Below are 13,297 nucleotides of genomic sequence, written 5' to 3' on the forward strand. Positions count from 1 at the left end.
TCGAGACATTTGGCTCCTCGTGGGATGGGGACCCCTACGCTCCCTAGCAGTTTCTTCATTCCCATGTCTTCGCCCAGCTCGCCTTTCCCTATCACGATGGGTCGGTTGCGCATCCCTCCGAACTAGCGAGGGGTGCCTTATTGGCGATGGTGGGTGCCTTATTGGAGAAGGTGGCCATCGTCCATTATGGGGCCTAGAAGGCCCTGAATTCACTCGATCAGGCTTTGGCACATTCTGCGTGGCACTAGGATTTCGGGTCCGAGCCTTTGAGGGGGCTCGGTTATTCCCCATTCTTGCTAGTGCCTCTGCAGTTGGGTTGGCAGCACCTTTAGCCCGGTTACCTCTCCGGGGTCTCGGTGGGACAGGCTGCTCTGCTGGTGGCGGAGGTTGCTCCGCTCTCCTGGTGGCCGCATTTTTACGCGGTAGCCCTCGAGGCCTACGAGGTGGGACATGAACGTCCCGCGGAGGTGGAGCTTGGGCATCTTGCGGAGGCAGGGCTTGAGCTGTCTGCGCTTCAAGAGCTAGTCTGGCTAGCTCTTCGTTGCGTTTTTTAGCTTCTGCTAACTGTTTACGCGGTTGGCGATTCTCGAGTTCCACGATTGGGACATATCTCTCAGGATTGTAGTACATATCCTCGTCGGCCCTGGGAGCAGGTGGTCCTCGAGAGTCGGATGAATCACTCCTCTCATCAGGATCAGAATTCACCATAGGTTGCTTTCCAGAGTGTCGGGGGTACTCATCTTCATCTAGAATTTCCTCCTCCAGAATATTGGGATCATTTGCAGCCATTGTTAATTCGAGAAGCTTTCTGACTAAACAAATTCACGCACACACTGTTTAATGACTCTCAATGAAAGCACCAAACTTTTGACGCTGTTTTTCGTCAACTTAAAAAGGAGAGCAATTAAACAAAGATATATCAGAGGAAATAAAAGAAGATGAAAATATGATCTTTTTTACGTGGTTCAGCAGTTAAATCGGCTTAGTCCACGAGTCTGTATTATAAGTACTTGGGAGTTTTCTGCAAACTTTTTGGGGAATAGTTGCCCAGAGTTTTCTCTCAAGATCTTAGAATTTCGGTCCCCTACAAATGGAGTTTCCTTCTCTATTTATAGAGAAGGTTTCAGAATTCATTCCCACATATTTCGAGAAGAGATTCTGTAAATCAAATAATATAATGCCATTTAATGCCTTATTTCCTACGTACATGGAAACATCCCATAAAATGTGGGATTGGATAACAAATTGTATAATATCCCTTAAACATTGGGATTTTACAACAATAAATACATTCATATGTAATCGATTAGCTCAGATACGGAGTCCATTACATCTCCGAGACTATCTGTCAATCATGAGCTCGTCATCTTACTTCGCCTATATTTATAGCAAGTATCCATTGATGAAGTCATCACATTCGAGCTTACACTTACCAAGCTCGAACCATCTCGTCTGAAGGCAAGAGATGCATCAGGAAATATATACAAGTGTTGACCCATGGCTATTGTGAGCTCAGAGCATATTCGAGGCTACACACTCTTCGAGCTTTCGAGGTCGTTATTTACAGCAACACAGTCTAACTGAAGGGTCATATGACGACCGTACATATTTCGAGCTTACACCTAATGAGCCTAGATTTCAGGATCATAACTTCTCATGCTCGAAATCTGGGTGTAACAATATTAAAAACTAAAAATATTTATTAAAAAAATATATTAATTTATAATTCTGAAATAAAATTAAAAACTAAACCCTAAATTTTCCCCTCTTCTTCTTCTTGCAACTTCTTCATTCGCAGGCCTTTGCTCTGTCTCGCGCAATCCAACACAGCACAACCCCAACCTCGACCCTCTTCTTCTTCCCCTTTGTCTTGCAACTTCTCCATTCCCAGGGCTGGGCTGATGAAGAACCTGACCCTCTGAGGTTTCGAAACATGCATGGTGAGAGAAAATAGGTGCGACAATTTTCTTTTTGAGGCAGAGTTGGGTGGTGCAATGGGACATGCAACTTGGCTGCGTGGTGGTGGCGAGTTGGTTGTGGTGGTGATGGGCTGAGGGCAGCGAAGGTGGTGGTTTGGAGGTCGCGATTAGGTTGCGTGGGTGGAGTTGCGCTAGGTTGCGCCTGGGGCAATAAGATATGTAAAAAAAAAAAAGGAAAAGGGATGAAGAAGAAGAGGGGTACGAGAGAGAGGAGAGAGAGTGAACTTTGATTTTCCTTTTTAAGTTTTTTTAGTTTTTAGTTATTAGTTATTTTTAAATTAAAATAATTAATAAAATATGATATAGATGAATAAGAGATTGTCAAGTGTGTTAACTCATATTCATAATAGTAGATAATAGAAAAAATAAATGATAAATGTGGATCCTAGATTTGCTAAGGAACTGTGAATTTTGAGCTTTAATTGAAAAAAATTGGAGGTTAACTATAAAAAATAAAAAAAAATACAAATAAGGAGTTTTGAAGCCAATTAAAAAAAAGAAAACATGAAGTGGATGTTGGCGTGGGAAGAGTGGGGGATTAGATTGTGCTAAAAAACAAAAAAGGCGAAAATGATCGGAAAGAAGATGGTTCGGAGAGACATACAAATACAAGAAAAGAAAGAACCATTCACAACGAAGGAAAGTAGACTCGCACTCACTACTCTTCTCTTCTGAGCGAAAGAGCAGTTGAGTGAGTGAGTGAGGGACTCTTCGATCTCGACATGTTCCGTCGCCTCTTCCAAGCTACCACCGCCAACCAACTTTCCTCTGCTCTCACCGTTCTCTCTCTCCGATCCTTCTGCACCTCCTTTCGAAGTAACATCTATCTCTCTTTCTCTACATATGAACCTAGTTATGGGCTGTGATGGAGGGTTTATTAGTTCCTTGTATTTTAACTTGTGATTTTGGTGCAGATGTTGAAAGTTTGGAACTTGCAAAATCTACCACCTTCATTCACCCCACTGCCATTGTTGACCCCAATGCTAAAGTTGGTCTGGTACTTGTGTATTCTGCTTTGCAACATGACCCTGTGAACTTTTCTAACTATGTCTATTAGTTATCGTCTACCTGGGTGGTTTTAGCTTCAATTGTTGCGGATGTTGATGAAATTATTTGTCTATATGATTCAGGGTGTTTCCATTGGTCCCTTTTGTACTGTTGGGTCCTCTGCAAAGCTTGGGAATGGTTGTAAATTGCATACGGCAAGCCATGTATATGGTAATACAGAATTGGGGGACGATTGCATTCTGATGACGTGAGTTTGGACATTGGTTTATGTATTATTTTTGGTTAAACATTTTCTTTTTGCTCCACATTTGACTTGATTAACTTTTTAAGGCAGTGGTGCTGTGGTTGGTGATGATCTCCCAGGGCGTACTGTGATGGGATGCAACAACGTTGTGGGACATTATGCCGTTGTTGGGATTAGAGGCCAAGATTTGAAGTACAAGGTCAGTTTCAAACTGGTTTGATATTAACTTGTCACTTTTTTGAATGTCATAATGTGATACTATGCTAGCATTTTAAAATCTTCTATGCTTAGCATACATGCACTTTACAATGGAACCAGTTTATACTGTAAACTTAAATGAAGTCAGTACACCATTATTGAGTGTCTTCTGTCACCGTGAGTTGTTCTTTAGTCTCAACAATTATTCTGATTGAATTATTTTTTCTCTTCTTTTAAATGCTCATCATGGGTATAATTTGGTTTATTAAATTCCTCTTCTATATGGGTGCTAGTACATGGAATCTCTCCTGCTCTCTCTATGTGCTTGCTAGTTAATTACCATTAGCATCATTGTCTTTTCTTCACCATCATTATGTCCACCACCGGTACAGTCATTTAAGCTAGTATAAGTTTCAAGCATGTGTGGCTCCTTTACTCAATTATGTCTGTTTATTTTATTCCATGCTTTAGCCAGGTGATGAATGTTTTCTTGATGTTGGGGAGAACAACGATATCAGAGAACATACGTCAATACACCGATCTTCAAAATCAAGTGACAAAACTGTATGTGAAAAAGAAATCCATGTTTTGTTCTCCAAACAGCCTTATATTTCAAGCAATAATGTTGCTATTCTCTCTCTCATTATGTAATCAGGTTATTGGAAACAACAATCTGATCATGGGCTCTTGTCATATTGCTCACGATTGCAAAGTAGGAAACAATAATATTTTTGCAAATGGCACGCTTCTAGCAGGACATGTTGTGGTTGAAGTAAGTTCTTTCTTGTTTCTGCAATAAGATGACTGCAATTCTCGCGTAAGTTTTACAGGTAGAGTTTGTCGTGAAGTTATATTAAGTGCTTCAATACAGGACTTTGCTCACACTGCTGGAGGTGCTGCTGTTCATCAGTTCTGCCATATTGGCTCTTTCTCGTTCATTGGTGCTGGTGCAATGGTATGGTCATTAACTTATTTTTCTTACAATAGTCAGTTGTTTATGTCCAACTTGGATATAAGTTATTGAAACTGCTATTTGGAATGTGTCAGTACTTCAAATGGTGCGTATCACAGAATTGTTGTTTTTCCTTAACAGATATACATGCTATAAATTAGGGTCATATTTGGATAGTGGGTTTGGATTAAAAAGTACAAGAGAAAAAAATATAGAAGAATGAATTAGTTGATCATTTGCCAATATTAAATTAGAAAAAAATAAGTTGGATGCAAAGTAGCAATTTTTTTTTCTTACCAAGGAAATATATGGAGATGGGGATTGGATGAATTAAATTATCTAAATTTTTCAATAGGATTAAGTTATCCTAAATTAGAGGGATTATTTAGGTTCTTATATTAATTTTTCCAATATCCTCTCTAATTTAATAACAAAACTACTTCATTAAAATTATTCAATCTCATCCTCCAAACGTGACCTAAGAGGATTTTTATTACCCTATTAGATAGATAGATAATAAGTATATTAATTTCCAATGTTTGGTTTGTTGTTTTCTGAAGGTTAAAAAGGATGTTCCAAAGTACATGATGGTTGCAGGAGATGGACCTGAGCTTCGCAGTTTGAATTTGGAGGGCCTTCGACGCAATGGGTTTACAGCTACTGAGGTTTGCATTGACAAACAATATTTTAAAATAAAATATACTATGTTCATTTTAGTTTTAATTGATGAAAGAGCTTGTATTACTTTGGACAAGGACCTAGATCACAAGCCTAAGAACAGCTTACAGAAAGATTTTCATGCCCTTTCAAGAGGATGCCAGGGGTTTCGAAGAACGTCTTGCAGAAGTGGTAAATCCTGACTCAATTTGTTTCATACCCGTTCAGCCAAATTATTATTTTTAAAAAAAAAATAAAAAGTACAAGAGAACTATAGCAGAGTATAAAATGATTTTTTTATGGAAGTTCTATCTATGTTGCAGGAGCAGGATGAGAAACTGGCAAATGTTCCTGCAGTATGTTACATGGTTCATTCTATTCGCAAATCTCTTGAAGGAGAGCGACGAGGAATATGCAAACATAGACTTTGGAATAGCTCTTAAATCCATCTTATAGTATGTATTTGTATCTTTCTATAAGTCTCATAATACAGCAATTATAAACAGACCATTTTTATTCATCTTAACCCCGTTGGTCCCAAATTGATGGTAAATAGGATACATATAATTATTCTGGCTGAACATTGAAAATATGTTGCAATTTTTGTTACATTTGTGCTTTTTTTAACCTTCAAGTAATATAATGCATTTCTTATGAATTATATTTATAATACCCCCATTTACTGTTGGTCCTAGTAATGTATTACATGCACATTTATTTTTAGTGGATATCTTAATAATATAGCACGACTTAAATTTAGCTTTCTAAAAGGTGAGAGAGAGAGAGAGCTTTAACTGTTCATTGCTGCAGTCACTGAGTGATTTTGATTTCCTTTTTCAGAAGATTAAACCCAACTTTTGATATCTCGTAAGGGGGTGAAGGACCTGGACTGATATCATGTGAACGAAGACTTAAACATGCAGCTTTTGAGTTGAGTTATTTTGAAGGTAGATTCTTTAGCACTTGCTTTATTATATAAAAAGAATCTTTGTATTGATAAAGGCTGTAATTGCAGAGAGAATATGCGGATGGAAACTACGACACATATATATATATATTTATGTGTATAATAGGCATGGAGTAAGTCATAACGTATATGTAAAGGGAATGACCAGTTGAGTTTGTTGTTTAGTGGTAATTAGCTTAGAAATTTCGTTGAATGATGACAGAACTCAATTAGTTGGTTAAGTGCTAATTAATATGACCATATAAATAAGTACAAGCTTATTGGTAGAAGCAATTGAATTCTTTGGATAGCTTTCTTTGGGGTTTGGATTCTTATGCATTTTCAAGGACATTACATGATGCTATTTTCCATTCTATAAGCTTACTTGAATAATATATTGGACGTTGGATGTTGGTATTTGCTTTTGATGATAAGCAAATCCATGTAAAATCTTTAGCTGACTTAGACTTAGACTTTTACTTCACATTTTCATTTCTTTTAATCAATTTCTATGAAGCCTTGATGCCTATTGGTTACTGCCTTGAATTGATTGCTTACAACATTGCTTAGGATAAATTAGTCACGAAAATCAATGTTGACTTTATCAAAGAAATGCTGATTGATATTCAATATATTGATGATTTTCACTGAAATAGGTTGGGTTGGGATCCCAAGTCAGTCCAGATATAGTTGATCCAAAATTTTGTAATATAACTTCTCACCATTCACACTGGTCTGGTTGAGAAAATATGTTAGGTATGGGACTTTCTAATTGGAACAAGATGTTTCATTTAGCTTAGGTGCTACGTAGGGCTGGTCAGATCTGGGACCCAGGTTACATGACTCCACTCATTCTTGATTTCTCACAACACTTTTTTGCATTTTTTTAATAAGTTAAATACATTTTGACAAAATAGTTGATAATAAAATAGTCTTCTCAACATAATAATTTGTAAACATTTGTATATTTGCAAAGCATATTTTTAAAAAAGATGCTAGTTTGCAATAAAGTAGAAAGAACAGCGTTTGGATTGTCCTCGTCATCACAACAGTGGACTCCAAACAAACTTTAATCTAAACACTATGAAAGACCAAGACTGAAAATTTGCTGTAAATAAGGGTGACTAACTTTGAATAGGCTTGTCAAGTTGTTTGATTAAAAATTATGTACACATTTTTTTCCTTCTGTCTTTTGCATAACAATCCTTCGTAAATCTTAAGTTTCATCTTCCTCCGACTCAGACAATTATGATTTTGAAAGCTATACCTTCTGTCAAATAGTAAAGACACTAATTTGAGGAATCAAGTATTATTGTATTCAATAATTATTTAAACAAACTTCAAGTACAAATTTTCTTAGCCTCTTCTTTCAATCAGTTTCATTTGAAGAAAATGATGGTAATATTATCTTTTATGTGGGTTATGGCCAGATCAATAGTATAATTATTTTTTATTACAGATATATATTTATATATATGGTCAGTGCTGATACATTGGACATTCTTCATATTCTAGTTATAGATTGGATTATGGTCCGTGATGTAATCTTTTTAATAATTTCAAGTGGGCTTGATAGTGATATACAATCAAAAATATTTAATATCGTCCTCAAATGGGATTAAAAGCCAGTTGCTTAATTAATTTTAAAACTAGCAGTTGTAATCCTTGATTTGAGTATGACCCATGCAACAACCTTACCCGTTCATTTTTCCTTAATAAAAAATTAAAACTTTGAAAGGAAGTGCTCCATCTTAATGATGTCCAATAATTAATTATCAGAGCAGTTAGTAGTTTTTCTTTTTTTCCTTCTATTTTGGTAAAGGGATGTACGAAAAGGAGAGCATTCCAAATTAGAAATGTTCTCTGATAATATGCCAAATTCATCCAACCAACACTAAATTTTGTTATTATGACCTAGGACTTCATGTTTTAAATACCGAATTAGAGATGTCTCTACATTAAATAGTGAATTTGAAGAAAGCCAAATGAGACCTTCAAAGAAAAAACCGCAGCCAAAGCATAAAAAGAGTGGACTAAGTCAACAATGAGCTCATAAGAATGTTAACATTTGAGCTTAAAAAATTATAAATTAAAGACCTAATTAGAAGTAGCAGTGCTTTTCACTCCAGCAACTTACCCTGGTGGCTTTATTTGCTTCTCATAAAGTTGATGCCTTGTTATAATAAACAATGATTTCTAATCAATCTTACTCCACTATGATTTCTACATAATATAGCAATACAATAATTTAGGAAGTACATAACTAAATTTTCTGTTACCAATACTTTTAAAATTGCATGCTATATTGAAAAGGAGAAACATTCTTTTTCTAGTTGCCTCAAAAGTCATAATTATGTGCTATTATTTTCAGGATCACAACACTCATATATATCAATAAACAGAAAATGAAAGAAGGATAATTTTGACCAAGTTGGATTTGATCAAACTCATCCCTATGTGAAATTAATCTTGGATTGATCCAAGTCATATAATATTTTGAACTATCCATTCTATTGGGTGACTTTGTGATAATGCTGATATGGAGCTTTGAAATTATTAGCAACTTATTAAAGAATAAATAATAGTTTAACAAAACTGGAAGCTCTAATGATAAGATTAAGTAATTAGCAAAATGAAACATATAAGATCAAAGAGTATCACCAACTTCTCACACACACACATATATATATATATATATATATTAAAAAAAATACTATACTTTATAAACAGAAGTAAGTTATTTAATTCCAAGTCAGACAAGATTATAAAAACAATTATAGGCCATTATCTTCTCGTCGTCTCATATGAAAGAAGATTCCTTGGTATAATAATGCCAAATGAATCCAGATAAAATAACAAGTCTTTCTTTGTTCAGACAAGGTAAGATGGATTTAAAAATTTCCCAAGTTGGCTTCAAGATTCATTGGTATTTAAAATAATAAATAAATAAATAAAAGCCATTAGCTTAAAATCCATGGCAAAGTAAAATTAATAATAAACATTAATTAAGACAAAAGCTAGTTGGCTTAGATATCTATTCAATATATATTATATATATCTTAGTCTCTATCTGTACAATAATATATTATGCATATGTTTACCTATATTGGAAAGAGAATATCCTGCACCTCTCCTAATTCCTTTTACTCAAAGCCTTAGGATTCTGTTTGTGACAATACAATACTACTTTAGCCAAATTCATTTTAGCATAATTCAATGGACCCAAAATAAAAATTAAAAGAAAACATAAACTGATGTGACATGCAAGTAGTCTATATATATTTTCTATGTTATCATTATAATACTTTGTCCTTCTGTGCGTTGATTGAAATGGTATATTTTAAGGACAGAGAACTATGCTATTTAAGCATTTGATAAGAATTATTAGTCTAAAAATTAACTCTCAAGGGTCATATGTTTAGCAGTGATGATTTCTGTTGTTTTGATAATCAATTCAATCTGAAGTTTTGAACACTATAATTTGGTCATTTTGTTTGAATGATTGAACCAAGGACATCTATGAAAAGTTTTTTCAAGTTGCAGAAAATTTAACTTGTTTTGACATATAAAGTTTGATCCAAGGACAATATTGACTTGACAATAAAGAATCCTACTTCCTTATAATTTTGGTAGAAAATTAACTCTGAAATTGAAACTTTTGAAGTCTAGGTGTCTATTTTTTGTTTTTTTTCCCCATAGTTATCTTTATCCTGAAAACTTGGCCTTCAGTACAGTTTGGTTGCAATTCTCATGAATTTCACACGAAAGTGGTAGCGTAGTTAATTAATATCAACTTTCAAAGCTCTTAATTTTCTATGACATTTCTTCTCTTTTTTTTTTTTTTTTTTTTTTATCACCTACCTACCTCCAAAGATATGGATGATCGCCTCTATTTTATCTAGTATGTATTATACCATGAAAAGTAAGTATTTGTAGCAAACTATTAGTATAATATATATATATATATACTCATACCCCCACTTACATATAAATTAATATATATGCTGTGTAATATTTTTCCAAAAACTAAGTGTTCATTCAAAATAAATTTAGAGGGTGTGCAATATATTTCTAAGCTAATAATTCAGAGGATAACAATATCTTGCATGAGATGAGATATAATAACTAGATAAGTTTTATAAGAGAGGAGAGGAAAACATATACCACTTTTATACTTCATCTATGTCTAATGACAGTACTTCATAGGACAAACTGTCCTGTCTAGGATAAGCTTTGTTATATATATATATACATACATATATATATATATAGAGAGAGAGAGAGAGGGGGGTATACTTTTCTTCTATTGGAGAGAAGAAGAGCTGTACTTAAGTGTATTATTTTGTAATTAATTAAGGAAACCCAAGTGGGAAAAAAATATCCAACAATAACATATATGTAGAATATATCCAATCATCTTCTCTTGGTGTGCATCCATTTTCATAACACCCCATCATCATATATACCACCAAACATATCACTCATTCGCTCTCTCTCTCTCTCTCTCTCTCCCTGAGTTTGGAATTGTGGGCTGTTGTTATAGCAAGTCTAGTCTTTGATAGCTCTTTTAATCTTCTGTCTGAGAGAAGATCAGATGGGCAGAAAGTGCTCACATTGTGGAAACATAGGTCATAATTCAAGGACCTGCACCACTTCTTCTTCTACTGCTACTACTTTTGTTAATAATAACAACAATTATGCCAATTCATCACTTCGTCTCTTTGGAGTGAAAGTAGACATATTATCATCATCATCTTCTTCTGCTGCTTCTTCTTCTTCCATGAATATAAATGCCTTGAAGAAAAGTTTCAGCATGGACTGCCTGATGCACTCCTCCTTATCTTCAGCTTCCTCTTCCCCCTCTTCTTCATTGTCTTCCAGAATTGCCCCTGATGAAACCATTTCTGATCATCACAAAGCAGCAACCAATATTGGTTATCTCTCTGATGGTCTCATTGGCCGAGCACAGGAAAGAAAAAAAGGTAACCAAACTATATTTTTTCTGTACCATAATTTTGGCCTTATCTTTTGTGTTGATGATTAAATTATGTGTGGTGAAAAGTATATTGTAATTGTATTGATATAATATATTTATATATAGGTGTTCCATGGACAGAAGAAGAACACAGGACATTTCTGGTTGGGCTTGAGAAGCTAGGAAAGGGAGACTGGAGAGGCATCTCCAGAAGCTTTGTCACTACAAGAACACCAACCCAAGTTGCAAGTCATGCCCAGAAATATTTTCTAAGACAGGCAACCCTCAACAAGAAGAAGAGAAGATCAAGCCTATTTGACATGGTATATATATGTATATTTATACATGTACTTACCTATGTAGAGGTTTCACCTCTATATGAATATATATATGTATATGTAATTGATTATTTTACTGGAAAAATGATGACAGGTTGGGATTAGTCCTCTACATAGTGGTAGTTTCAGGCCTAGTGATGATGAAAGCATTCGCTGCTCTCAGCACAAGGATCAAAATCAGCAAAACGGTATTGTCATGCCCCTATTGCTGGAGCTTAGTTCTTCAAAACATGGACAAAAGTTGGCATCAGATTACAATCATCAAAAACCAGTAGTTGACTTTACTCAAGTAGCTTCTCATCACCCCCCTAATAATTCAGTACCTGTTTGGCTACATGGATTAATGGATTCCCAGTTGAAATCAAAGTCCAATATCATTGCATCCAAACCCAGTTCTTCAAATGGTGCAGGACTTGATCTAGAGCTCAATCTGGCAGGGCCAAGGCCTAGTTTGGAACAAAATAAGCCATCCAACCCAGGTCCCCTCTTTGTTGGCCCTATTACTGTTACATGATCACATATTATTACTCACTCATAAACCATAGAAAACAATCAATCATTTTGCAGTCTTATATCCCAGGAAGTAGAACTTCACCGAGGAAGATCAAATTCACAGAATCTCACTGCCACTATAGTTAGAATGCTTAACAGATCGTGGAGGGCCGGCATAGAAGGAATATCTTTATTATTACTATTTTTTTCTTCTTTCCTTTTCTGTAATAAACAGATGCATCAGTAGTAGTAGTAGTTATGACCATGTTCAGTTGAATACATATATGTGCTTCCTTTATGGATATATGGCTGCAAATTATTATGAGGGTAGAGCCATGTCACTCTTTCTGTATTGCCATTTGGCTCCTTATTATAATCTCTAATCAAAGTTTCTCAAAGTGCTTTTGGTACTTACTGTCCAATGTGAAAAGCCAAAAAAAAAAACAAAACGAAAAACACAATTATGAATGCTTTTTCTTTTTTTAGATCATATCATTTCATTTTTTAGCCTTGTCACAAAGTTTATTATATATAACAGGACCTAAGAGAGGCAACTTGTTTGGACTATTTGTTAGTCGGTTTAAAATATACATATATTTATATACAAACCAATGAATTTGGAGGGGTGTGGTTTGAGATGGGTTGTTTGGAGATGGATCAGAAAAGTAGAGAAATACTTGTAAATAATAAATATCTATATCTATATATATATCTTTTCAGTTACTTTTGAGTGGTAGCTAGCTGTGATAATAGTGACAAGTGAGAGGAATGAAGGGTTCTCCAGCTTCTTCTCTTTTAGTATAATGTTGAGAAGGGCAACAAAATAGTATAAAACATATTCCTTATTTGGCTGCTAAGAAGATAAGAAGATTGAGTAGTTAGAAATGAAGATTACTCAAGTTGGATGGAAGGTCTAAAAGGCATACTTTACTTAGTTTTCTTGATAAACCAAGTATAATATTATTTATCCTTTGCTGTTTTTTTTTCTGAAAATTCTAACTAATAAAAAGTGGGATTAGATATCTAAAAATACACATATAAAATCATTTACAAAAAAAACCTAAAAGACTAACAACTTTCTTTATCTATTATTAGTAAAAAACACATAATTTGATTTTCCTTTACTGAGATTTTTATTATTTCTGACAAAATATTAGTCATTTTTCTCAAGTGCCTAATCAATGATGCAAAACAACAAAATTTAGAAAAAAAGTTTACTGAATGATACTGCACATTTTAAGAAAAAGAAATGCACTAAAGGACCTTGGTATAATTAAAGTACCAGAACAAATAAATACATAGATATAGACATAGCAAGAGGGCACATATATTTTGTCATGGTATTATAAATGATGGGGACCACCCTTTTGGGTTTTTTGGTAGGTTGATATTGGTTCTATTATATAACTTAGCAGACTCTTATTCTTGGGTCCTACTCTAAGATTGTGTTAGCCAAACATTTGGATAAGCAAACAATTCATTTGACTTTCACATTTTGTAATTTCTAT

General features: G+C 34.6%; 2 protein-coding genes across 5 annotated transcripts; both read left to right on the plus strand.

The window, feature by feature from the left end:
* Nucleotides 1-2,504: 2,504 nt before the first annotated feature.
* Nucleotides 2,505-6,303, plus strand: LOC133797194 (probable acyl-[acyl-carrier-protein]--UDP-N-acetylglucosamine O-acyltransferase, mitochondrial). 3 transcript variants are annotated; one of them, XR_009875619.1, is made up of 12 exons: nucleotides 2,508-2,795; nucleotides 2,894-2,976; nucleotides 3,110-3,234; nucleotides 3,322-3,430; nucleotides 3,901-3,993; nucleotides 4,085-4,201; nucleotides 4,301-4,384; nucleotides 4,942-5,046; nucleotides 5,144-5,230; nucleotides 5,362-5,493; nucleotides 5,879-5,985; nucleotides 6,054-6,303. XR_009875619.1 is itself a non-coding variant. In XM_062235021.1 (11 exons), the coding sequence occupies exons 1-10, from the start codon at nucleotides 2,702-2,704 to the stop codon at nucleotides 5,479-5,481; spliced, it is 1,017 nt and encodes a 338-aa protein (XP_062091005.1). In that variant the 5' UTR covers nucleotides 2,508-2,701; the 3' UTR covers nucleotides 5,482-5,493; nucleotides 5,879-6,303. The 3 variants fall into 3 exon arrangements, 1 of the variants encoding a protein (XP_062091005.1); XR_009875620.1 differs by having other exon boundaries at nucleotides 2,505-2,795; nucleotides 5,137-5,230; nucleotides 5,879-6,303; XM_062235021.1 differs by having other exon boundaries at nucleotides 5,879-6,303.
* A 3,988-nt stretch (nucleotides 6,304-10,291) lies between these two features.
* Nucleotides 10,292-12,199, plus strand: LOC133797196 (transcription factor KUA1). Of its 2 annotated transcripts, none has more exons than XM_062235023.1 (4): nucleotides 10,292-10,966; nucleotides 11,086-11,282; nucleotides 11,392-11,776; nucleotides 11,865-12,199. In XM_062235023.1, the coding sequence occupies exons 1-4, from the start codon at nucleotides 10,579-10,581 to the stop codon at nucleotides 11,882-11,884; spliced, it is 990 nt and encodes a 329-aa protein (XP_062091007.1). In that variant the 5' UTR covers nucleotides 10,292-10,578; the 3' UTR covers nucleotides 11,885-12,199. The 2 variants fall into 2 exon arrangements, with proteins under 2 accessions (XP_062091007.1, XP_062091006.1); XM_062235022.1 differs by having other exon boundaries at nucleotides 11,878-12,199.
* Nucleotides 12,200-13,297: the final 1,098 nt, after the last annotated feature.

Source organism: Humulus lupulus, chromosome 8 (genome assembly GCF_963169125.1).
Source record: "Humulus lupulus chromosome 8, drHumLupu1.1, whole genome shotgun sequence".
NCBI lineage: Eukaryota > Viridiplantae > Streptophyta > Magnoliopsida > Rosales > Cannabaceae > Humulus > Humulus lupulus.